This window comes from Ursus americanus, chromosome 2 (assembly GCF_024610735.1).
Source record: "Ursus americanus isolate L20-20 chromosome 2, mUrsAme1.1.p, whole genome shotgun sequence".
In the NCBI taxonomy this organism is placed as follows: domain Eukaryota; kingdom Metazoa; phylum Chordata; class Mammalia; order Carnivora; family Ursidae; genus Ursus; species Ursus americanus.
The window spans coordinates 385,890-407,225 of record NC_142128.1 but is presented as its reverse complement, the minus strand read 5'-3'; the positions used below and the strand labels follow the sequence as shown (position 1 = coordinate 407,225).

At 64.1% G+C, this 21,336-nt stretch overlaps 1 protein-coding gene across 3 annotated transcripts; it reads left to right on the top strand.

Annotated features, from left to right (window-relative positions):
- Positions 1–455: 455 nt before the first annotated feature.
- PDGFA (platelet derived growth factor subunit A) lies at positions 456–19,831 on the top strand. Of its 3 annotated transcripts, none has more exons than XM_087866633.1 (8): positions 456–578; positions 1,488–1,617; positions 3,060–3,156; positions 7,647–7,751; positions 9,764–9,951; positions 16,616–16,742; positions 17,160–17,228; positions 19,055–19,831. In XM_087866633.1, exons 2-7 carry the CDS (start codon positions 1,555–1,557, stop codon positions 17,213–17,215), a joined length of 636 nt encoding a protein of 211 aa, XP_087722759.1. In that variant the 5' UTR covers positions 456–578; positions 1,488–1,554; the 3' UTR covers positions 17,216–17,228; positions 19,055–19,831. The 3 variants fall into 3 exon arrangements, with proteins under 3 accessions (XP_087722759.1, XP_045669253.1, XP_045669254.1); XM_045813297.2 differs by lacking the exon at positions 456–578 and adding an exon at positions 963–1,092; XM_045813298.2 differs by lacking the exons at positions 456–578; positions 17,160–17,228 and having other exon boundaries at positions 1,163–1,617.
- Positions 19,832–21,336: the final 1,505 nt, after the last annotated feature.

Below are 21,336 nucleotides of genomic sequence, written 5' to 3'. Positions count from 1 at the left end.
TCCCATCTCGGAATGCGGGTGGAGGTTCCTCATTCAGGCGCCCCAGGCATCGGATTCTGGGCGGGGGCGCGTGGCAGCCGCCAGGTGAGTGCCCCAGACGCGCCCCTAAACCCGCCCCACCTCTCACCAGAAACTCACTCCCCCTCCTTTTATGGAGACAGGGAGGCAGGGGCCCTGGATCCTAACGGTGGAAAGAGGCCCTAGCGCCGGGGCGGGGGGCCGGAGGCGGGGGCCGGTTCGCTTTTGCCCTTTTTGGCGTAGCAGCTCTGGGCGCTGCCCTCTGCCGCCGCTGGGGCCCGAGGGAGGCGAGCCGGCGACGGCGGCTCCTCTGCGGCGGCCTCCTCCCCTCCCCGTCCGGTGCCGCAGGATTGCAGCTGGCACTGGAGGGTGGGCAAGCTCGAGGGAGGGGCGCGCGGGGAGCCCCGCCGGGCGAGCGGAGCCCGGCGGCTGTGCTCGGAGCCAGGCGCGGGGCTTTGATGGATTTTACTGCCTGCGTGAGCGCCCGTGTGTGCTCACTGCGGCGGCGGCGGCGGCGGCCGGGCCCTGCCCGGCCCGTGCGGCCCCCGCGCGCTTCCGAGGTGCGGGTCCGGGGCCCGGAATCCGGGGGAGGCGAGGGGGAGGGGGCGGGGGAGGGGCGCGGCGGCGGCGGCGCTATAACCCCCTCCCCGCCGCCGGCCGGCTCCACACGCGCGCCCTGCGGAGCCCGCACAACTCCGGCGAGCCGGGCCTGCCCGCGCCTCCTCCTCTTCTCCACGGCGGCGGCGGCAGCTCGGGTTCGGCCCTGCACCCGCCCTGAGGCCGGCACAGCGAGGCCCCGGGCGGGCGGCGGCTGCCAGGCAGCGCGGCCGCGGGCGCTGCCCGGCTCCGGCCGGCGGAGGGCGGAGCGCGGCGCCAGAGCCGAGGGCACGCCGCGGAGGGGCGCACGCAGGCCGCCGGGCCGCGCCGTGCTGGGCCGCGCCGTACGCGGCCGGGCGGCGGCTGCAAGAGGAGGCCGGAGGCGAGCGCGGGGCCGGCGGTGGGCGCGCAGGGCCGCCCGCAGCCCGCAGGGAGAGCGCGAGTCCGCGGCCGGGGTCCGGCCGGGCGTCCAGACAGGTGATGGGTGGTGCGGCGGCGGCGGATCCAGCCTCGCTCCGGGGTCCCTCTCGGGGCTGACGCCCGCAAATATGCAGAATTACCGGCCGGGTCGCTCCTAAAGCCAGCGCCGGGGAGCGAGCGCGGCGGCGGCCAGCACCGGGAACGCACCAAGGAAGAGGCCCAGCCCCCGCCCTCCGCCCCTTCCGTCCCCACCCCCTACCCGGCGGCCCAGGAGGCTCCCGGCGCGGCGGGCGCGGCGAGCGCGCACTGCCTGCTCCTCCTCCTCGCTGGCGCTGCCTGCCTCTCCGCACTCGCTGCTCGCGCCGGGCGCGCTCCGCCGGCTCCCCGCTCTCCGCGCCACCCTCCTCCGGGCCGCGCTCCCTGAGGGATGGTACTGAATTTCGCCGCCACAGGAGCCCGGCTGGAGCGCCCGCCCCGCGGCCTCGCCTCCCCGCCGAGCCGCCAGCGCCTCGGGACGCGATGAGGACCTGGGCTTGCCTGCTACTCCTCGGCTGCGGATACCTCGCCCATGCCCTGGCCGAGGTGGGTGCCACCCCCGCGCGCCGTCCCCTCTCCGACTCCCCCGGCGCACGCCCCCTGCAACTCCCCGCGGGCCCGGGCGCCTCGGGCTCTGGGGCTCTGCGGCTCTGCAGACCGCATTTTGACTTCTGCTAGGGTGGTCGATTTTTTGATTTTTCCAACTGGGTTTTATTTTCTGCCATGCCGAAGTGTGTCTGGTGAGTTTCCAGCGTGTTGCGTCGCTCTGCCGTGGAGGGACGGAGTGGCGCGGGGTGGACGAGTGGGGAGAAACTTCGGGGGGCGCGGGCTCTTCTGCGGTGGGGGGAGCCCGGGGCGCGGCGGACAATGCAGTATCAGGGTGTGGGGAGCGCGGAAGGGGGTGTGTGTGACCTGGAGGAACCAGGGAGTCGAGAAGAGCGGCAGATAAACAGGGGCGGCTGCGGCGGGAGCCCCCGGCAGGCAGGGGTGGGTGGTGCGGGGCCGCAGCCCCCCAGTCCCCGTCCCTGAGCCTGGCCGGGCGGCTGGGCCGGCGCAGTCCCGCCCGCCCAGGGCCTGCTTGCTTACAGGTGGCTGAGCGAGACGAGCCGGGCCGGGCCAGGCGCCCGCGTCCTCCCACCGCCTGCGTATCCCCCCCCCCCCCAATGTCGAATCCCGAATCTCCGGGAGCTCTGCTGTGATGAATGACTTTTCTGCAGCCCCCCGTCGTGGGAACTTAGTGCTTGAGACCCCTCCCCCCCACACCCACACCCACACAGCGACCCCCGACTCCCTTTAAAAATCTGGAGGGAGTGGGGGGAGCCCGCGAGGTGGGGGTGGTCTGGGCAGGGACGGGGAGCTGCGAGAGGTGGAAATTTAACCCTCCCGTGGCCGGGCAGCCTCTCCCAGCCGCCGGCTGGATTTGGGGCGTCTTGGGCGGTGCTAGGGCCGTGGCCGGGCCGGAGCGGGTGGGGCGCGCGTGTGAACGAGTGAGTGCGCGCGCGCGTGTTTTTGCGGTGGAGACCCTCGACCCCCCCCAGGTTCGGCCGGGGATTCCGGGGTGTGAAATTTAAGCCCCTGGCTAGATTAAAGTGTTAAGGCTGCCGTGACTTTCGTCGCCGATCCGTGACGCATTTCAACTTGATCTTTCTGGATGTCGATTTCACTATTAAATCAGAAACTCCTCGGGCCCCTCGCAGCCCCTAGACCTCCTGTAACTGACACCCGGGGCCCAGGGGCCGCGGGGCCGGGCTTTTGTTTGAAAATTGAAAGGTGGGAGGGCTTGCTTTCTGCAAAGGCGGACCTGGATGGGGGCCGAGAATTTGGGGTCGCACCCAGTCCCACCCCCAGCGTCTGGGCGGGGGTCGGGCGGCCCGCGGGCTGGGAGGGGCCGGGACCTGGGGCCGGGGCCGCCTCGGCTGGGGGAGCGGGCGCTCTCGGGGCGCGAACCGGCCGGGCGGCGGGCGCTGACCGTGTGGCTCTGCTTGCAGGAAGCCGAGATCCCCCGCGAGGTGATTGAGAGGCTGGCGCGCAGTCACATCTACAGCATCCGGGACCTCCAGCGACTCCTGGAGATAGACTCCGTAGGTAAATCGCGCCCCTTCCCTCGGCGCGCGGCGCGGGTGTGCGGGGTGTGCGCCCCGCGCCGCCTCCCGCGCTCGGGCCGGGCGCCGCGCAGGAGCGCACCGAAAGGTCAGAATCCAATCCCGGGCCATAAAAGCCCAGGCGGATGAGTCAGGAGTTTCTCTTCCAATCCCCACTTTCTCTCCCGGCGGCGGCCGCGAGCTGCTCGCTCGCCCGCCCGGGGATTGTTTTTGCATTTAAGGAAAATGCCGCGCGTGTCACAGAAAGTTCAGCGGCGTAGAGGGCGCCGGCGCCCTCGAGCCAGGTGTGCGGGCCCCGGGCCTGCCCTGTGGGGCCGGGAGGAGCGGCGGAGCGGGCCGGGGCCTGGGCGCAGAGCCCTGGCCGCACGCCCCGCGGGCAGGCGCGCGCGGGAGGAGCCTCCCCTGGGCCGGGCCGCGAACTGGTGCCCCGCTCCTGCGGCGGCGGGCCTCTGTGGTTGCAGGAGACCCGCGCCTTTCTCTTTTCACAGGCCAATAAAAAGGCGCATCTTGGACACATCTGGTGTCTGGGGACTATTTTGGGGCTCACCCTCGGGCCCTGGAGTCTAGCCGCTTTAGAAGACAGTTTATTTGTAAACGCAGAGTTCTGAAGCTGGTTGGTGTCAGTTTGCAGAGCTGGAGGGGCCTGGTGGGGCACGGTGGCCCGGGACCCAGAGTGTTGGTGGTGTTGGTGGCTGCACTGCGGTGTGGACCCAAGGGAGCCTTTTCCTAGAGGGCAGGGATTCTGGCCCACATCTTTGTGGTGTCCCGCTCCAAGTTAGTACTTGGTGGGGGAACACGGGTGTGAGGGTTCGTTACAAAAATGTGTCTTATTAATGTCTGGTTAAGAAGAGGCCCCAAATGGGCCTGTCAGTCGGAAGGCTGAAGGTAGTAGAGGTCGGTTGGAACAATTTTCAGTGAAGATTTCGCTCTCGCTGCAGACTACCCTCAAAGAGGGGGGCGGGGGGGGGAATTAAGTAAAATCACATGGTCTAGTCATTTGGAAATTTGTACCTAATTATGGTGGTGGAGAGGCCTGAACTATTTTCATTTCATGCCAAGACCATTTGCTAGCAAGGCCGATGGTTTCTGTAGTTTCGTGACCCAGGAAACCCTTTGGCTGATCCTTATCAGGAAGGGGGTAGAATTTCACTTGGAGATCAGAGTTGGGCCAGGGGGGATTTTGGTCTGGTTCCTTAATGTGTAACCCTGGGGAGAAGGATTTGGCTTTGGTTAGCTGAGGAAAACACTCGCCTACATTCTGCTCGTCCCTGGCGGATCTGTAAAAGTGGGGAGGCCGCCTCCCTGAGAAGATTCAGGGCTTTTTTTTCCTTTGGCTTGCTGGAGCGAGGCCGGTGCAGGGCTGGGCCTCCCTGTGGGACGGCTTTGGGATGCCACCGGGAAATGGGCCATTCACTTTCTGTTGGGACCATTCTTATTCTGGTCTCTGCAGCCCCGCCCCCACCCACCCCCCACCCAGTAACGCTTTTTGCATTGCAGCCCGGTGGGTTATGCTGATGGCATTCCTGACCTGGGGGCTTGTGGGCCCAGAGCCTCTGGGAGGGTCCAAACCGAAAAAGCAGGATGCACCAGCTAGCTCCCTGGCTGGTCTCCAACTGCCCCTTTATGAAAAGCCCTGGGTGCTCCTTCTCCTCCTGTCCCCTCTTCCACCTTCTGTCGCATGGTTTGGGGTCTGACTAGGATTCTGGGGTAGGACTCCTGGGGAAACTGGGGTGAGAACAGAGGGGGGTTTCTAGGATCTTCTTTACTCACTAGCTTTCCCCCTAGGAGGCCCTTGTGACACACATCCCCACGTGGGTCTCCATCCTGGTCTGGCACCCTGTCACAGACAGGGGAGCTGCGGGCCGGGGCAGGGCACGGTCGGTCTCTGGCTGAGCCCAGGAGCTGCCCTCTTTGCCCAACACCTGTTCCCGCCCAAAGCGAAGAGTCGAAACGGATCTTGTCACCGCGGAAGGTTGTAAACAGCCGAGGGGCCTATAATCTGAGGAGTGTCCTGGCCCCGGACCCCCGTGAGGTCCAGTCGGAGGCCTGTCTGGGATCCCCGGGGAAGGAGCTGGGGTGTGGAGAAACCCCTCTGTAGTCCTAAATCCTTCTTTGTAGCTCCGAGGGTGAACCGGCCACTTCAGGTTGGTGTAGAGCTAATCAGTCCCTGTCCTCCCTGGCAGGGCTTTGTGGTGGACCCTGGGTGGGACCCTGGATGCCTCCCAGGGGTCACCTGCGTCCCCATTTTACAGATGAAGCCTGGAGGCAGTGGGGTTCCCGTATCAGCAGCAGTGAGAACTGCACTGTGCCTGAGAACTCCCAGAGTGTGCATGGAGCTGGGCGGGGGGGGGGGGGAGCTGACTTTCCACGTGGGGCTTTTGGGTGGAGAGACCAGCGTGTGGTCTTTGAATGACCAGTGGCTGCAGTTTGGGACTTGCGCATGGAGTGTGATGAGAAGTGATGAGAAGTCAGCCATTGGGCGGTGAGGCGGCCAGCCGGGGGGGGGGGGGGGTGGCTTTGTTTTTGGGCCGTTAATGCTCCTCCAGGACTGAAGGTCTGAGGACTGGTCCCCATCCTGAGCTGTCACTTGGACATCGGTGCGTGCAAGACAAAAGGGAAACCCCCCTGATTAACTGTCCTGAGAGCAGCTTTAGGACCTCATTCAGGTGGGGGCTTCTCTCCCTGACCACTGCTGGGTCATTTCTCACGCAGTGTCAGCCGAAGGCCGCTCCCCCATCCGCGGGGACGGCCACCACCCATCTTGATGGGGGAGAGGAGGGCTCTCGTCTTGAAAGCAGTCCGCCCGCCGGTCCAGATTTCGGCGCCGGCCATCGGCTGGCAGGGCTGTGGTCTTCTCTGTCCGTCCAGGCGACATGCCAGGACGGAATCCCGGCTCCTCCTGCGGTCACGTCCTCGTAGACAGTTCAGGATTGAGTCACCCGCGGAGCGTGACACCTGGCTTTCCTGAGGCTTGGAAGATGGTGGCCGATGGGACGTTTCCCGCTGCAGACTGACAGCGGGCCGGCTGCTCTTTGGTTTGAGGGTGGCAAGATGGCTACCACCAGGACGTGACTCAGAAATGTCACTTTTTCGTGAAAAAATGCTTCTTGTAACAGTTGGTTGATGGGAAATTCTTATTGCATGAATAGTTGTGTTCTGGTCTTATTTTGGGTCTCAAAAAAATTAGCGGCAGTGGAACATTGAGTCATTTTAAGTGAAGTTGGGTTCTTCCCAGACTCTAGGTTTCTGAAAGGGCGCATCTCTTGCTGTTTGTCCCTCTTGCCTGGTTTTCCATTTTCATTTTAAGTGAGCCGAGGTTTGGGATTTGTTGGTTTGTGGACAGTGGCTGAGGCCCCCGTGGGCCGGGCACCCAGGAGGGGGCCTCTGGTCCGGGCTGCCGGCCAGGACGCCGCTTGAGCTCCTTGGGGAAGGGACAGCAGGACACAGGGGAGGTCCGCGCAGCTGCCGGAGCCCCTGGCGTGTGGGGCACGCTTCTCAGGCCCCGGGTGCCCCTCCTCATCTACTAGGGAGCCGGGGATGGAGGCGGAAGTAGAAGGAGACCCCCAGCTGGGCCTGGGGCCAAGGCAGGGAGGCCAGGGGTGACCAGTTCATCCAGGTGCAGGCGGTGTCTTTGGGGCGGGGCGGTCCCAGAGGCAGGTGGTAGGACCGTGTGTCCCTCCCACCCTACCTTTCCCTTCTAGGATCCGAGAGACCTGGGACGCCCCTAAGCTGCCCAGGGGCACTGAGGGGGTGGGGGCGAGGGCGATGTATGTGTACCAGGCGCTGTTGCAGGCCTGGGGGATTAGGGTCCAGTTCTGGTGTTAGCCCTGGGACCGTGGGTCTGCATCTGAGGGGCAGCTCGCTTTCCCTCTGCCAGGCACCAGGGTCCCTGTCCCTTTGCTTTCCCCACTTGCATTCCTTGTGGCCTCCGAGTGGGCTAACTGGAGGCACAAGTGGAGTCCAGCTGCTGGCCCCGTCGGGCCTCCAAGGTTAGGGCGGTCCGTCGAGCGTTGGCTTGGCGAGAAGAGGGAGAGAGAGACGCAGACACAGCAGGGCGGTCACAGCAGTAGCAGTGCTGTTCCTTTGGGGCCGTCGGAGGGGCCCTGTCCCCGGGGCCCTTTCCGGGAGCTGGGCGGGCTGGGCTGGGAGCAGCGGGCCTGGTGGCTCTGGGCCTTACGGGCAAGGAAGACCAGCCCTCACCTGGGACATCACTGCCCCCTCCGCACAGGTCCTAGCCTAGCAAAGCACAGCAGGGGTGCCACGCTGGGGGGGACCCCCGTGGAGGCTTCCCCGAGGTTGGCGGGAGATTTTTGGCAGTTGGGAGTCTTTCATCCTCTGCCCACATGGGAGCGGCGGGCCTCTCAGGGGACCCTGTCTGTCTGGGGGAGGCAGGTAGGACGCACCGCTGGACAGGCCCCAGGGCGCCACACAGATGCGGGCCAGCTGGTCACCGTTTCCTCCTCCTGCCTGTAGGGGCCGAGGATGCTTTGGAAGCGAGTCTGAGAGCCCACGGGGGCCATGCCAGCAAGCGTGCACCCGAGAAGAGGCCCATGCCCATCCGAAGGAAAAGAAGCATCGGTGAGCCTGGGGCTGCTGGGTGGGGAGGGGGCGCTGGGGCCTCTCGCCCACTGGGCCTTCTGGGGAGTCATCCCTCGGTTCCTTCACGAGACAAAGGCGCAGCCTGCACAGGGGCCCCCGCGGCCTCAGGCCTGGCGGCCCGCCGTCTCTCCGGAGGCCTCCCTCCCCTGCCGGGGGCGCCTCCCTGCCCCGGCCCGTCTGCTGCTTGCTGCAGCCTGGCCTGGGCCAAGAGTTTCCAGGAGAGGAGAGCCATCATAAATTCCTTAAGTGCCCAGTCTTGTCGGGGCCCGTTCTGGAGGAGGCCTCGCTCGCTGCAAACGTGGTCGTGTTTCCTTTCCAGTCTGCAGTGCGGTGGCCTGGCTGACAGCTGCAAACGGGCCGCCAGCAGATGCCCCGGCCCGTGGCCCCCACCCCGCCTGGCGGGCACGGGTCCCAACCCCTAGCAGAGCATCCCCATGTCTGTCTGGCCCCTTGAGGCTGCGGGAGCTTCTGGGGGTCCGGCTCAGCTCTGAGAGGGCCTGCACTTTCTTGCCCTGGGAGTGGGGTTCAGGGGTGTGACCCCCCCAGTCCTGTGCCACCCCCAGGGTTTCCTCCTGCCTTTCCCAACTGCCTGGGTGTGCGCCCCCCGCATGGCTGTTCGCTGCTGCGTGCCCTTGGGCAGCGACTCCCCTCTGAGCTTTAGATCCTCCCAGAAGGTAGATTTAATAGCCTGCTGTGTGCAGTGCGGTGTGTGGGTGAGGACTCCTCGTGTAGGCAGGTGGGCCCACCCAGATGACGTTTCTGGTAGGACTGTAGGTTTCCCGTCCTCCAGACCAGTGTCAGAGGTGAGGGCACTGCAGCAGGCCTGTCCTGTTCCAGACGGGGACCATCTCCCTGGCTTCACCCTCGGCCCCACCTGGCCAGGGTCCCCAGGCCCCTCAGCCGCTGGGCGCTGGGCTGGTTGCCGCGAGCAGAGCCCTTTCCCGCACTGGGGCGGCCAGACCTCCAGCACCCAGCCTTCCTTGTTGTCAGGCCCGTGCTCCCCCTCTGCAGGTGCTCCCAGGCCACCGGGGAGGATGCAAGTACCCTGAGTCTCCTGGGCTCTCGGGAGGTCTTCTGGCCCCTGTGGGGGGACGGGCAAGAGAGAGGCTGGCACCCGTCCTTGGTGCTGGGGCAAAGGCAGGCCCCTGTTGTCCTTCGATTGCATTTCAGGGGGTCGTGCCAGGCCCTCTGCGGCCAGGAGCGGCTCCCTCTGGTTCTGGGCTCTGGGGTCCTGCCTGCCTGCCCGGGCTCCCAGCCCCAGGTTACTCAAGGCCCAGTAGGCCTGGAGACTGGTGTGGATTCGTAAGGCAGCGTGTGGGGAGGAAGGTGCATGTGCTGGGGTCCCCCAGGTAGATTTCTCATCGGGCAGTGGTGCCCTGGCTGCACTGTAAGTGAGCAGGTCTGCGGCTGGTGGGCTGTGGAGGCGGGGCGGAGTCCTGTGTGCCACTTCCTGCGTCCCCTGCCCATCTCGGGTGTCCTCCCTTCCTGGGCCTTGCCTGGGGGTGGTGGCAGCTGGTGGGGCTGGGCCCTGATTTGTCCACTGGCTGTGAGGCCTGTTGCTCTCTTGCTCTTGGGGCCCCAGCCTCGGCTTCCCTGTTTCTCCCCGTTGTCCACCAGCCCCGGGAGCTCCCTAACCATGGTGGAGAGACTCCCCTCGCCCCACCACCTGTTGGCTCCGTTTCCGTCCCTACCCCCCTGCAGGCCACCTCCGGCTTCCCTGTCACATGGCCCCCTCTGCCAGCAGCGTCCTTCCCTTGGGGCCTCCCCGCCTGGCCTTCCCCGCTGCTCCTCCTCCGGCCAGCCCAAATGCACCTGTCGGGGCTGGGTGTCCCTTCGTCCTTGCTGGGCCCTGGGCACTGCGAGGTGCCCCATGGAGGAAGCAGCAGCCTCGTGGGGACACACCCCTCCCAGGGCTTCAGGTCCCGGGAGCCCTGGGAGCTGGCAGGACGTGGGGCGTGGCCCGTGCACTCACCGTGGCGCTTGCTCTGCAGAGGAAGCCATCCCGGCGGTCTGCAAGACCAGGACGGTCATTTATGAGATACCTCGGAGCCAGGTCGACCCCACGTCTGCCAACTTCCTGATCTGGCCCCCGTGCGTGGAGGTGAAGCGCTGTGCCGGGTGCTGTAACACCAGCAGCGTCAAGTGCCAGCCCTCCCGCGTCCACCACCGCAGCGTCAAGGTGAGCCCCGGCCCGCCCCAGGGCGCCCTGCGGCCGCCGCACACCAGGCCCGGGGTGCAGGCAGGGCGCTGGCAGAGCGGGGACGTGAGCGTCTGCTTCCCTTCCCCGCCCCTGCATGCGGCCTCCCCCGGGGAGCGGCCACACGAAGGACCTCAGGACACGGGCTGTGTGCGTGCTGCCCGCTGTCTCCTCCAAGCCCCGGAGAGTTCTTGCAGACACTTCAGCAGGGTCGGGGGTCCTCTCAGAGCCTCTCCCCAGAAGCACAAGGGAAACGGGAGGGGGAGCCAGCGTGGGCGCAGGGCCGGCCACGTTGGGCCTCCGTCCCTTGTCTGTAAGTCAGGGAGGGCACCCCGCTCTGCTCTGGGGTATGTGTCCGTGGATCCTCTGGAGGGCCCTCCTGGGGGTGCCTCCGTCCTGCGGGCCAGGGCTGCAAAGCCAGCCCCTCTTCTCGTTCTGGGAAGCTGTGCTCTGCTTGGAGACCCTGCAGTCCCTGGGAGCCGGCACACGGCTGGGCGGTTGCCCCAAAGTCCTCTCCGGGGCAGGGCGCTGCCCCTGGTGACTTCCAGGGCAGTGCTGGGGCGTAGGAAGGTCACATTCAGATTACACGTGGGGGGCTCCTTGGTCTTTCCGCCTTAGTCCTTGGGGAAATCTGCATCTTCAGCTCACCCTGGGTTGCCACACTGGGTCTTGGCCAGACGTTGGTGTTTTGGCCCAGTGGCTGGGGGATTCGTAGGGCGTGGGTCTGCTGCCCTCTGGCCTCACTTGCCCCATCTGGGAAACGGGCCTGAAACATGGTGACTTGCTGTCTAGGGCTGTACAGGTCCCAAGTGGACGCCAGGGCAGCCGGGCCCCTGTTTGGAGGGGAGCCCTTCTGCTTCTGGGCGCTCGGCCTGTCTGGGTGCTGTCTTCCTGCTTCCAAAAGGACAGGGTGGGAGGGGAGGCTTCCAGAGTGTCTTGGCTTCTCTGAAGTGTGGCCAGGCTGGAGCATCCTGGGTGCTCCCGGTCCCTCCCGGGAAGCTGGCTCTGGGCAGGCTGTGGCCCCACGTCACCCTGGGCTGTGGACTTGGGCAGCGGGACACCTACTGAGCGGAGACGGCCTTCCCACTCCGCTGGGCCGCCAGCCGCAAGTGCGTCCCATCTTTCCCAGAATGAAGATTCTGGGGGTGCATCCGAAGCCGTTCCATGACGAGGTTATTTCAGATCCCGTGCGCCCGCGGCCCGTCCGGGGCCCCTGGGGGTCGGTGCAGGGGAGACTGACTCACAGACCACGTCGCTGGCTGGGACGTTTGTTTGTCACGTGAGAAGGCCTGTTAGGCCCATAACTGGGGCGCCACCTGACCTCCGGGGACTTGGTCCTCGAGCACTCGGGGCATTGAGTAAGCACATTCCACGGCTTGCTGCCCTGTGCTCTCCACGGGGGACACTCCCCTGGAGCCGAGGCTCCCAGCGCCCTGCTGCACTTGCCCGGGGCGCTGGCTCGCGTCTTGGCCGGGCCCTCGGGCCTGACTCAGGCCTCCCAGCTCCGTGCTGTTGGGGCCCCCAGCCGGGTTCGGAGCCCAGTCCTGCGCCCTTTGTTAAACGGGGAAACAGAGGCCCAAGGGGATGGGGCCGTGCTGTGTGTGCCGAGACCACTTCCTGCTCCCTGCTGCCTGCTGTGGGACCCCGGCCGGCTCTGCCTCCCTTGGGTCTCCATGTCCTCACTCACGATGTGTTGTGGGGGGTCTCGTGAGCCCCGCGAATCCAGACACCTGAGATCTCTTCTTCCTGGGTGTGGGGGTGGTGGTGCTCTAGGGGAGACAGTCCCTCACGTGGGCACCGGGCAGAGGGCCTGTCCTTGGGGTGTCCAGTTGGGCTCTCGGGATACAGCAGTGCCGGAATGAAGTGGGTCTGCCCCCTCCGTGGGCCGCTGCCTCCCGTGGGTAGGGCCTGGGGAGCGTCTGGTCCTGGGATGGGCCGTGATCTCCTCCTGGCGCACCCTGAGTGGGACGGTGGGGGTCCAGGGCCCCTTCCTGGGAGGGGCCCATATCTGCCTCGGGCACAGGCCCAGAGGGCTCAGCAGATGGTGGCGCTGGGCCAGGGCTCCCTCACAGGCCTTCGTCTGCTCGGACGGGGTCGTGGTCCACCCGAGGGGACGGAGGGGCTGAGTCCTGCAGCGGGAGCCCAGTGGCTCGGTTCCACGTCCAGCTCCCTGCTCTTCTCAGACCCCTACCTCCTTCTCCCTCAGGGAAGGCAGCTCCTTCTCCCTGCCCACCCATCAGAGGGTTGGCAGGAAAACATCCGGCCCCAGACACTGGGGGTTTTGGCCGAGAAGGGACAAAAGGTCAGTGGGAACAGGAGGTCCATTGTGGAGGCCGGCCTGGCCCCCACGCCTGCCCAGGAAGCTGCCCTGCTCCACTGGGGCTGAGGCGGAGCGGGGTGACGGGCCTCGCGCGTCCTGGGCTGAGCGTCTGGGGGTGCTGGGGACCAGCAGGGGCCCCCTGGGGCTGGGCAGGTGGGAGGTCTTGCCCTGGGCTGACACATGCCTGGTTTTCTGGTTTATGGCCTTTTGGTCACAGTTAAAGTTCACTTACTGGAGAAGGTAAGGCTGGGAGCGGCCACCCCATGAGGCCCAGATGGTGAAGTGTCCGGTATGCTCAGCTGAAGGCCCCCAGGCCCTGACTGTCGGGACTTGCTGGGGTGGATGACCAGACCCGCTCTGTGACCGCCAGGGAGGGTGGCCTGAGGCTTCTTGTCCCCCCAGCTCTCTGACGGTCTCAGGTGTGGGTCTCTCACTCTCTGGGGCCGGGCCCTCATTGTCTTCTGGGACCTGCCTTCAGGGTGGCTGGGCCACTGGTGGTCTCCCTGGGGTTGCCAGGTGTTAGCTGCCGTCAGATCTTGGGCAGGGGTGGGCATGTGGTCCGGGCTGGGCCACATTCCCGTATCAGCTCTTTGTGCTCGGCATTTGGGGTCTGCTTTTAGGGGGTCAAGCATGCTTCCTAACCAGTGTCCCGGACGAACGAGCTTTTCCTCTCCCCAGCGAGTGCTGACCCCAGACCCTGCAGGCCTCTGACCCTGTCCCTAGACGCAAGGCTCAAGGGGTTGGAGAAGGAGTGGTGTAGACTGCAGGGCCCATGACTCTGGTTGGGTCGCACTGGATGGGGCTGTGGGGCGAACCTCTCTCCTCGCTGCGTGGCGTAGAAAGTGGGGGGCCTCCCATTTCTTCAGGGCATCCTGTGGGTTTACAAGCAAGTCCATTAGCTTGGTCAGGCCCCCAGGTGTCCAGAAGCGGAGACCCAGCTCCTCGGCCACATCTGGGGTGGCTGGCTGTGTCTGGGTCGCTGGGCCTCAGGCTTCTGGAAGGTGGGTCTGGGTGTGTGTGCCGGGGTCCCAGGACGGGCCTCTGCACCCTGGTGGAGTGTGAGGTCCAGTTCAGGGACCTCAGGGAAGATCCGTGGCTCTGGCAGGGTGGTCTCCCGTCGGAGCTGCCTCAGTTTCTCTATCTGTAATACGGACCATAATGGTGCCCTCACAGGGTCGCCATGAGCGTTGCAGTGACCATCACAGGGGGTTCAGTAAACGCTGGTGTATATCGTGGACGGTGCTCTGCCCTTGACTCTGGAGTGGTCAGGCCATGACCTGGGGAGCGGGGGGTCCCCAGCAGGAGCTCGGGGCTTCTGTGCTCGGTGTCCCTTGTCTGGAAGGGGTAACGTCATCCCTGGATCGCGTGCCCGGGTGGCTTTGCCCCAGGACCGTGCAGGTGGAGCGGGTCCTGCCAGGCAGATGCGCAGTGGGAAGTGGAATGTCCTCTTTACGGGGCGCGGCTCACACACCCCGGACACAAACTGAGGGAGAGGGGAGGGAGGGCCGTGGGGACCCTGTTTGGGCTCCGGGATGGGTCTGGGGGCTGAGGCGACGGGAAGGAGGGTCCCATAGACATGCACATCTTGTTCTGGGGACTTGGCTGGCGTGGAGGCTGCGTTGAGAAGTTAATATTCACAGTGTGTTCTTGGGGGAAAAATGCAGCTATTTCCTGGCCAGACCGAGGTGGCGGAACGGCCTGGAATCCTCACATACCCAGAAGCAGGTGCGATCATAAATCGTTGTTTGTTTTCCTTTGATAAAAACAGCCCGTCTGAGGAGAAAGTGGGTTCCCAGACTGGAGTGGCCGGTGCTGGGAGTGCTTTGCCAAGGGGGCTGTCGAGCGGGTGGGTTTCTGAGACCCACCGTGGCTGGTCTGTCTGTGGTGGAAAACACGCCTACCCCCCCCCCCGGCACCCAGAGCAGGGGTGCTCCCTGGAGGAAGCAGGGGAGGTACTGGTCAAGCAGAGGCCGGGCCGTGCAGAGGGCCAGGCCCCTGCCTGCCCCCGGCCTCCATGCCCCCCAGCAGAGTCCACGGCGGAGGGAAGCTGTGCGTGGGGGCGCACGAGTGCTCAGAGCTGGGGGCCGCGGCCTCCGACCCAGCTGCTTAGGTCCTGGGCTAGGGTGGGGACAGGAGGCTGAGGCCGCCCCGAGTTCCTGATGCCCAGGCTCAGGCCGGGGTCCTCTGCCCTCGTGGGAGGCCCCCTGAGGTGCACCCCACCCAGTGCCCTGGAGGGGAGGGTCACTCTGCTCTGGGGGCTGGTTTTCGTCAGCTCGGCGTGCTAATACTGGGGTTTGTTCGTTCCGGAAGGCGGCCTGGTAGCAAGTTCCAAGTGCTTCCATACGCGTGAAGCCCTGGGGGCCATAATCCTTGTTCCCGTTTTATAGACGGGAAAGTGGAGGCTCTCTGCCCCATGTCCCGAGAATCTCTCTCTCTCTGTGTGGTCCCAGCCTCCTGGAGTGGTGGGTGCCTTGTGGAGCAGACCCAGCCCTGTGGCTGGGGCTGCTCGTGCCCGAGGTCCTTTCCTCTACCTCTCCTCTCCGAGGGAAACTTCCCAGGCCTGGCCCCAAAGCTGGCCTGGCTCCCACCCCACCTCTGAGCGCACACCTGGCCGTTGGCATTCACACCTGAGGCTGCGTCGGACTTCCAGCAGCCGCCAGGCACCCAGCACCCTTTGCACTGCGGGTTAGCCATTAATGCAGCCCAGCGGCTATGGACGGGTCTGGACAAGCCTTGGGGTCAGCTCACCTGTGGGGTGGGCCGTCCCACTTGCCTGGGGTCCTCCGGCTATTGGACACCAGGCCCCTGCATAGGAGCTCCTCCTCCCACCACCTCCCCTCCCCACTGTCCCCAGGCTGGGGCTTCTGCTCTCCACCAGGGATCCCCTCACTCCTGCCAGCTCCCTGATGCCTCCACATGCTTGGGGTGTAACCTGGGTGGACCCTGCTGCCTTTCTGCCTCAGTCTCCCCAGGCAAATGGGGTGGAATGGATATCCCTGGGGCTGTTTCCAGGACCGCACCCCAGTGTTGGCACAGATGGGAGCATCTGCCACGTTTCCAGGTCTTTGGGGCCCAGGGCGAGTGGGGAGATGGTGGTCCCGCCTGCCCTGGGGACTGAGCTCAGGCCTGGGCACTTGGGGGGAGGCCCACTGAGGCTGCAGAGAGGCTACTGCTGTTTCCTTCTTGAGCTGGGATGAAGGGAGGCCACCTTGACCATGCTCACTGCATGTACGGAGTGTCCTCAGTCGCCCGGTGTGTGCATGTGTGTGTGTGCGTGGAGCTGTGTTCGTGGGACAGGACAGGCGCGTCACGTGTGTTTGTGTGGAGGGTGGTGGTGTTTTCCCACGGCAGGGCGTGTGCCTGCCCTGCGTGTGTGTGTGTGCACATGTGTGTACATATGGAGTGGTGTTCCCACGACAGAATGAACCGGTTTCTCCGGGCCTGAGCTGGGGTCCGTGGGGACTCGATTTCTAGGCTGCCTGGGCCTGTGGCCTGTGGGCTGGGCCCGGCCGTGTCCTCCCGGCAGCTCCCCGGGAGAGGTGTAAGGGCAGGTCCGCTGCGCCGTGGTTGTGAGCCAGATACTTTGGGCCGACAAAGGTTTGGGCAGACAGAGGAGGCCCAGCTGGGAGTCTACTGGCTCCGTTCTAGACCCTCCCCAGCCCCGGCCTCCTGGGACAACAGCATGGGGTCCCTGCCCGTGTTTCTGACCAGGCTGGCTTTCCCAGGCCAAGGTCAGCTACAGCTGGAGGGCCCGGGAAGGCCTCCAGCCTGGGACTGAGGCCATGAGGTGGCTGTGGAGTGGCCTGGCGCCTGTGGGGTCCTCATCTGCGGTCCATCACAGACCAAGTCCACGTCCACACCCTGACAGCCTTCTTGTGGGCCCTGGGGGCTGCACTCCTTCCTTGCGGAGCCTCAGCAGGACAGGTGGGAGGGAGGCTGAGGCCGGGGCCACCACCCACAGACCACATGCCGCAGCCCCTTTCCGCAGCCGCGGGGTTTTGTCTCTTTACTAATCCAGCGTGCGTTTGGGTAGAAGCCCCTGAGACCTGACCCTGCCCCGCTCAGAGCCCTTACCTCCGGCGCCTCATGCAGCCCTCCTCCCCGCTCGCGTGGGGCCCAGACACGCACCAGACCACAAATGCCGAAGGTCACTTACCCACCTGGCACGCCTGCGTTTCCGCGGGGAGGAGGTCGGAGGTGGGAGGTCGGAGGTCGGCCTGCTGGCGGGCGCCCTCCTGGCCTGGGTGGGGCCGAGCACGTAGCCGCTGGGGGTGACGTGTGCGAGGCGTGGCGAGGTGTTCACGGCGGGGCTGCTGTCTCGGGCAGGTGGCCAAGGTGGAGTACATCAGGAAGAAGCCGAAGTTGAAAGAAGTGCAGGTGCGTCTGGAGGAACATCTGGAATGCACGTGCACGGCCAGCGGGCTGAACCCGGACCACCGGGAGGAGGAGACGGGTAAGCCGCGCCTCGGCACGTCCTGCTGCTCACCCTCCCCTCACTTCCCTGCACGGACGCCCTCGAGGCCCGGCTTCCATGCCGCGGCGGGCTCGGCGGCCTGCTGGGGGGGCGCTTCACGCGCCCGCCCTGGTCGGGGCGTCGGTGCCCCGGAGCCGCGAGGCTGAGGGAGGCCCGACCCCGAGTAGGCGGGTGCCGGGGGGCCTCTCGGCCTCCCCCGGCCGGGCAGACTTCGCCCCCAGGCGGCGTGGGACTGTGACCCGCCGCGTCGGGCCGGCTCAAGGGCACCAGGAAGTGTCTCTGTGCCAGAGCTCATCGAGGTTTCTTCCAGAAGACAAACAGCTCGGCTATTTACTGCCCCAGGTCCACAGCCCTAAGCCTTAGGCCCGCTCACCCTCCCTGCCCTTCTGTTGACAGGAAGGCGTAGGGAGTCAGGTAAAAAACGGAAAAGAAAAAGGTTAAAGCCCACCTAACGCCCCGGACCAGGTAGGAGCTGTCCGCGGACGTTCCGCGGTCCTGCGGGTGGGAGGCGCCCCGCTGATCACACGGCGAATCCCTCTGGCGGCGGCCAGCTGGCCGCTCTGATTGATCGGCCCTGATCGGCGTGCAAGCTTCCGGTGTCTGCTGGGCTGTGGGTCTGCTCGCTCGTGTCCCGGCTCCCGCTCCTGCCGCACACACAGCCTGATGGGCAGCTCCCTGCTGCCCCGGAGTGCCCGCTCTGGCTTGGGTCTCTTGCGTTGATGGGGGAGGCCCTGGCGTCACGATTCTGCAGTGGTCTGGGTTCCTGAACAGCAGTGGGGTAGCTCTGATGATTGTTAGCTGGGATCACCTTGGGCAGGGTACCCGTCCCATTGACAGATGAAAGACTGAGGCTTGCAGGGACGATAGGTGAGGGAACTGAAGACTGCGTGGGTCCTGCCTGAAACTGTTTTATAAACGTATAGGGCTGTTGGCTACTGTGTTGGAAACTGTTTGGCTGCTGGTAACACACGAAAATCGACAAGGGCTGAGATGAGGTAGACGTTCAGAAACAGGCGTAGCGTCCTCCAGGTATCTTGAGGGACCCTCTCCCGTGCGGGACTGCGGCTGTCTATCCTAGGGTTGCTTCACGGCTCAGTATGGCTGCTGAAGCTCCAGAAGTCACACCTATACTCCAGGCTAGAAGAGTAAGGTTGGGAAGGGCGGCAAAAGAACCCTGTTAGAGAAGTCCCACCCAGTGACTTCTGCTCTGATACCCTGGCCATCCTTCCGCTGCGCGAGGACCTGGGCAGCGTAGTCTCGTAGAGAGACATACTGCTTCCCAGAGGAAAACGGAAAACGGGATTTGGGCAGCCACAGTCATCATGGACGCAGTTTCCAGCCTTCCCGCTCCTTGTTGTCGACCTGTCTGCTCTGGAGAGCCTGGTCCTTGCCTCTGGCCATGTGGGCGTCCATGGCATCCCGAACAGATGGTTGTGGGAGAAGTTCTTAGAGGTGGTGTCTCAGAGCCCAGGTGCCAGTTGAGTGACTGCAGAAAGCTGCCGGGTCAGCAGCGTTGAGGCCAGTGGGTCTGGTCCATTTGTAAGAATCCTCTGGAGAGGAAAGGATCCACTAGGGTGGGTTCCTGAAGCAGCCTCAAAACAATTTCTTGCCTGTGATTTTTGCTTTCCCCAAGGGTGTGGCTCTGGGGGGGGGCTAGTGCGTCCAGTCTGCACATCATTGGTTGGGCTCTGGCCTCCATGGGCCAGCCGATGACAGGCCAAGTGAGAAGCACGTAGCGTCCCTGCTAGTTTGTGGGTGGTACAGGTGTTGGGGACAGTCAGTGAACAGGTAATGTGGACGGGGAAGAGCTGCTCTTCGCTCAGAACTCAGTGTAGGACTGCCTGGTTACCGAGACTCTGCCTGTCTTCTTGGCAGCGTCCATCCTCAGGGTGGTCTCATGGCCCAGGATGGCTGCCAGGGCTCCAGAAATCACATCAAGCCCTCTGCTGGGGGGAAGAAAAAAGGAACATGAGGAAAAACGCAAAAAAAGAAGAACCGTCCTGGGCCTCAGTTTCCCTCATCTGTACAATGGGAGAATGGGGCTTGCTCTAAGGAATGCTCTGTGAGATCCCAAGAGCCTAGTTCCAGTTCTGGTCAGGAGGTTACAGAAAGGGTACTGAGGCATATTGGATTGGAAAAATGCCACAAAGCCCTCCAGTCCTGAGACCGGTCGCGGTGGGTGTGAGTGTGCACCCTGGCCGGCCGACGTGCTTCCCTGCGGTCACCGCCCACGCAGCGGCGCGCGTGCTCGGTCCCGCGTCAGTGTGCGTCTCTCTCCCCTCTCCCTGCAGATGTGAGGTGAGGATAAGCCAGCAGCCTGTTCCGGGACACGGATGTACATGGCGTGTTACATTCCTGAACCTACTATGTTCGGTGCTCATTGCCGGCGTGTGGTCTTTGTTCTCCTCCGTGAAAACTGTCTCCATGCGCACTCTGGAGAACAAAGAGACAGTATACGTTTGTTTAATGTGACATCAAAGCGGGTATTGTAGCACTCGGTGAGACAATAAGAAGCTTCCTTGTCAAAAAAAAAAGAGGGCGAGAGAGAGAGAAAGAGCAAACAGAACCACAAAACATGACAAACAAAACGGACTCACAAAAATATGTACACAGTTGTCGGAGTGGAGGGACCCCCGCGTGGGATGAAGCCGCGTACCTCGGCGGACCGGATTTCTGTCCAGGGTCACAGGTGCTTCTGCCAGGGACGTAGAGCCTGCTTTCCGGAGGACTCTGGGCGGGGGCCGAGGGCCCTGCGGGGCACGCGGGAGCCAGGGGTGTCTCAGAACCGCCACGGGACTTAGAAACACATCTCCTTGCCGTAGTGTTTAAGTCGATACGGAAACCTTCCCGAGAGCCTTAAGTGGATTTTTTTTTACACCATAAAGTGATTATTAAGCTTTCCTTTTTACTCTTTGGCTAGCTTTTTTTTTTTTTTTTTTAATTGTCTCTTGGATGACATTTACACCGATAACACCAGGCTGCTGTTAAGTCAGGACAGTGGGACCGGAATTCCCCTCGCAGGATGCGAACGAATGACATGTATTAAAATAAACATGGTATATCCACTATGCATCACTTCCTAAATGTTTCTGGCTTTACGTGTTTCTCCCCTGCCCCGTTTTATCTCACTTTTTAATTTAAGCCATTTCGAGAGAACTATGCGTGAACCAATCGAGTCCGTCCCGGGCCTGCCGCTCCCCGTCCTCGCCGCAGCGAGGTGGCCCTGTGCCAGTATTTGGACAGAATCTAAATTCTTTATTTTTGGTAAGATGTTACGCTTTACATGTATTCAACGGAAATGTGTGTGTGTGTTGTGTTTTTGTTTTTGTTTTGTAAAGGTGAAGTTTGTATTTTTATCTAATATTACCAGTTTTGTATACCTGAGAGCCTGCTATGTTTTTTCTTTGAACCAAAAGGAAAAAGAAAAACCCACCAACAAAACCCATACACGTGAAAAGTGCTTTGTGGTCACATTTCTCTAGTTGCGTAACTGAGTCTAGGCCCTGTGTCCTGTCACGGGGCCCGTCACCCAGAGGCGCCCCGGGCCGCCCGCCACGAGAGCCTGTGTGGCGAGGCCTGCCCTTGGGATTCCGGAGCCCGATGGGACTGGGCCGACAGCGCCATCCTGCCCGGGTGCGTGGCCTCTTGGAGACGGAGGCCAGGCGCCCACGCGAGCAGCCAAGCAGAGACGATGGGCTTCGTCAATCGGGAAGTGAGTTGACTTCGCTGTCCGCGGGCCGAGCCGGTGAAGGCAGGCCTCCCTGTGTCGCCGTGGCCCGCTCTCCCTGATGGAACGGAGAGGCCGTGGGACTGTCAGGATCCCTTTGTTGCCTGTGGGGTCTCCGGCGCGAGAGCGAGCGTTATGCTGTTCGCGTGTTCGTGGGAGAGTTTTTATAAAGAATCCTTCAGCAGCACATCTCCACGGTGTGGTTTTTGGTCCGCAGTTCACACGAAGGGAGGTGGGGGGCAGGGGCTCGAGGGGGTGGGCGCGGGTGGCTGTGTCCCCTGGGCGCGCTCGGCCGTGGGCGATGCCCGTGGCGGCTCCGTCCCAGTGCCCGTGCGGGGCGCCTCGTGGCTGCGCTGCTCATGACCCTGGGCCGTGGAGACGTGTCTGGTGGTAGGTGGACGACGTGTGTTTATGTTTCCCGGAGACGCCGAGAGTGCCGCCCAGTTTGACTGTTCTTTGCCCAAGGCCGGCTGACGAAGGACCTGCCTGTCCGCCGGAGCGCTGGAGCAGAAAGGCCTTCTGGGGAGGGGTCAGTGCCGGAAGGGGGCCCGGAGCCCCGGGACTGGGGATGGCGGGGCGGCGGGAACTCGCGTGCACCCGCTGCCAGGGCCTGTGCTGCTGGGCGGAGCGGGGCGGGCAGGGTGGCCCCCGCGCCCGGCCAGGAAGGGGCTGCCGCCCGGCGGAGGCTGTGGTCTGTGGCTGGATTGTTTCTGGATTGCAGGCCTACGCGGCCCACAGGCTTTGTTGCGGCTTTGCCCTGCATTCCTGGCATTTCTGCTCCTGCCTGGGCCCCTCCCGGCCTGTCACCCTGGGCTACACCTGGGTGTGCCCAAGTCAGCATCTGCT

Bases quoted from the DNA above. Each gene is read 5' to 3' on its own strand.
- PDGFA (XM_087866633.1), top strand. From the start codon at position 1,555: ATGAGGACCTGGGCTTGCCTGCTACTCCTCGGCTGCGGATACCTCGCC. The intron at 3,157-7,646 runs GTAAATCGCGCC...TCCTGCCTGTAG, and splicing joins CCTGGAGATAGACTCCGTAG to GGGCCGAGGATGCTTTGGAA. The intron at 9,952-16,615 runs GTGAGCCCCGGC...TGTCTCGGGCAG, and splicing joins TCCACCACCGCAGCGTCAAG to GTGGCCAAGGTGGAGTACAT.